Source organism: Tupaia chinensis, unplaced genomic scaffold (genome assembly GCF_000334495.1).
Source record: "Tupaia chinensis unplaced genomic scaffold, TupChi_1.0 Scaffold143823_1, whole genome shotgun sequence".
In the NCBI taxonomy this organism is placed as follows: Eukaryota; Metazoa; Chordata; class Mammalia; order Scandentia; family Tupaiidae; genus Tupaia; species Tupaia belangeri.
In genome coordinates, this window is record NW_006203673.1 from 109,884 (window position 1) to 111,973 (window position 2,090).

General features: G+C 69.6%; 1 protein-coding gene across 1 annotated transcript in view; it reads left to right on the forward strand.

The window, feature by feature from the left end:
* The window catches only part of CROCC2 (ciliary rootlet coiled-coil, rootletin family member 2), a 62,032-nt gene that overhangs the window by 43,699 nt on the left and 16,243 nt on the right, over positions 1-2,090 (forward strand). The window contains 2 exon segments of the mRNA XM_027766995.1: positions 833-1,050; positions 1,597-1,753. Of these exon segments, the coding sequence (XP_027622796.1) occupies positions 833-1,050; positions 1,597-1,753 (375 nt within the window).

The window sequence follows — 2,090 nt, forward strand, 5'->3', positions numbered from 1 at the left end:
GCCCCCAGCATGCCTGCGGCTCCCTCCCCTCCTCTCCAGGGACACCCGAGGGCCAAAGGCGAGGAGGCAGGAGGCTGGGGGTCAGGGCTGAGCGCTGCCAGACCCGCCAGGGGTCCCTTCCTTGAGGTCTGAGGCCTGGCGGCCTGCGGCCCTCCCCAGACCTCCTACAGGAGCCCCGAAAGCCCCGCGCTGGGCTGAGACCAGGCCTTTGCCTCCCACCCCTCAGCCCCAGCTTGGAAGTGCCCAGGGGAGGTGAGGAGGGCCCTGATCAGGGGAGGGCACCCAGGGTCCTCTTCTGAGCCGAGCAGGCGCACCGGGCCTTGCCCTCCCAGGGTCACTTGGTAGAGAGGGAGCAGCACGAGGAGCCCCTGACCCTCCTCCTAGGGCACAGGAGCTGTCAGAGCACCTGAGAGCCCAGCCCTGAGGGCCACCGGTGTGGGACAGTCTGCCCAAGGGGCGGTGTCCAGCTCAGGGCAGGCAGTGCCCAGGAGCCCTGCTGTGGCCCAGGCAGTGGCAGCTGGCTGCGGTGGGGGCCGGGTAAGCCGTGGAGAGCCATGGCTGGCCTGAGCAGGCCCTGAGAGCCAATGGCAAGTGTCCTGACCCATGAGAAATTGAGGGTCGGACAGGCCCAGGAGGGCGAGGGTAAGCGCCTGGCTCTGGGGCCTGCCTGCAGCCCTGCCCTGCAGCTTCAGCCTCAGTGGGGGGAGGTGGGTGGTGTCCCTCCTGGCGTCCCAGGACTAGTGGGACCCCAGAAGCTGCCAGGCCCTTGTCAGAGGCTGCACACCGCTGCCACGGCCTCCCGGCCAGCCCCCAGAGCTGCACACCCCTCCAGGCCCAGGGGCTGCGGGCACAGCTGAGTGAGAACCAGGAAGCACTGGCTGACCTGCACCGGGAGCTGCAGGGCAGTGAGGAGAGCCGCGAGGGGCTGCACAGGGAGCTGCTGGAGGCCCGCCGGGCACTGGACAACGAGGCCCGCAAGAAGGAGGAGCTGCAGTGGTAAAACACCGTGCTGCGGGCTGCCATCCACACAGCCGGGCAGGAGAAGGCCAGGTACAGCCCTGAAGAGCGGCTGTGGGGAGCCCGCCGGGAGCCTGCCCCCAGGGAGGCTTGGTGGGCAGACACAACGCAGGCACCCTAAGGAGTCGGGCCAGGTCATCAGGCAGACCAGCTGCCCAGGCCAGAGCTCCACAGGGCTGCCCACAGGGGCTGGCACAGACAGACCGGCCACTGCCCTTGGGGCATCCCTGCCCCGTAGGCCCGGCAGGCCCAGGGACCCACAGGGCTAGGAGGAGCAGAGGGAGGCCCAGGGCCTGGGGGACTCTGGGAAGGGCCCTGGAGGACAGCCAGACTGCACTCTGAGGCACAACGAGGACTGGGGGAACCAGGCCAAAAGGGCAGCAGCGGGCCATGGCTGCGCTACGCCGCTGGGCCTGTCGGACCTGGGACTCGTGAGTCTGAGAGGTGATGGCGGTCGCTGGAGCTGGGCGTGAGGACACCATGTGGGGTCAAGACGGGAGGCAGAGGCCAGGGCAGCTGGGATGGTCACACATCAGGGACACGCTAGCCCGCACTGACCCAGCATGGTCTCCTCCTCAGCCTCAGGCGGTCCAGGGAGGAGATGGAGCAGAAGCAGCCGCCCCTGCAGGAGGCCTGTGCCGCAGGGTGGGAGGCGTGCGGGCTGCAGGCCCGCCTGCGGGAGCTGGAGCAGGTGCGGGCAGACGCTGCCCAGGAGCTCCGGGAACACCGCAGACAGGTGAGGGCCCGACGGCCACCCTGTGCCAAAGGACACCCTCAAGCCCCCCATGGTCCCCACATCCACCAGGCTCCGGGGGCACACGCGACCGCCCAGACTTGACCCCTCAGACAGGCCCACGTCCTACACAGATGCAGGGGTCCAGGCTGAGTCTGCCCCTGGGCACAGGTGACAAGCCAGAATGGGGGGGGGGGGGGCACTGCGGCTTAGAGGCTAAGTGGCGTGCAGCCACACAGGAAGCTCCCGCCCCACGGCGCAGTCCAGAGCCCTCCCCTCACTCTCCGTCAGGAGCGCAGCCAGGTATGCAGGGGCCGCTCTGCCAGCACCGGCCGCCCCG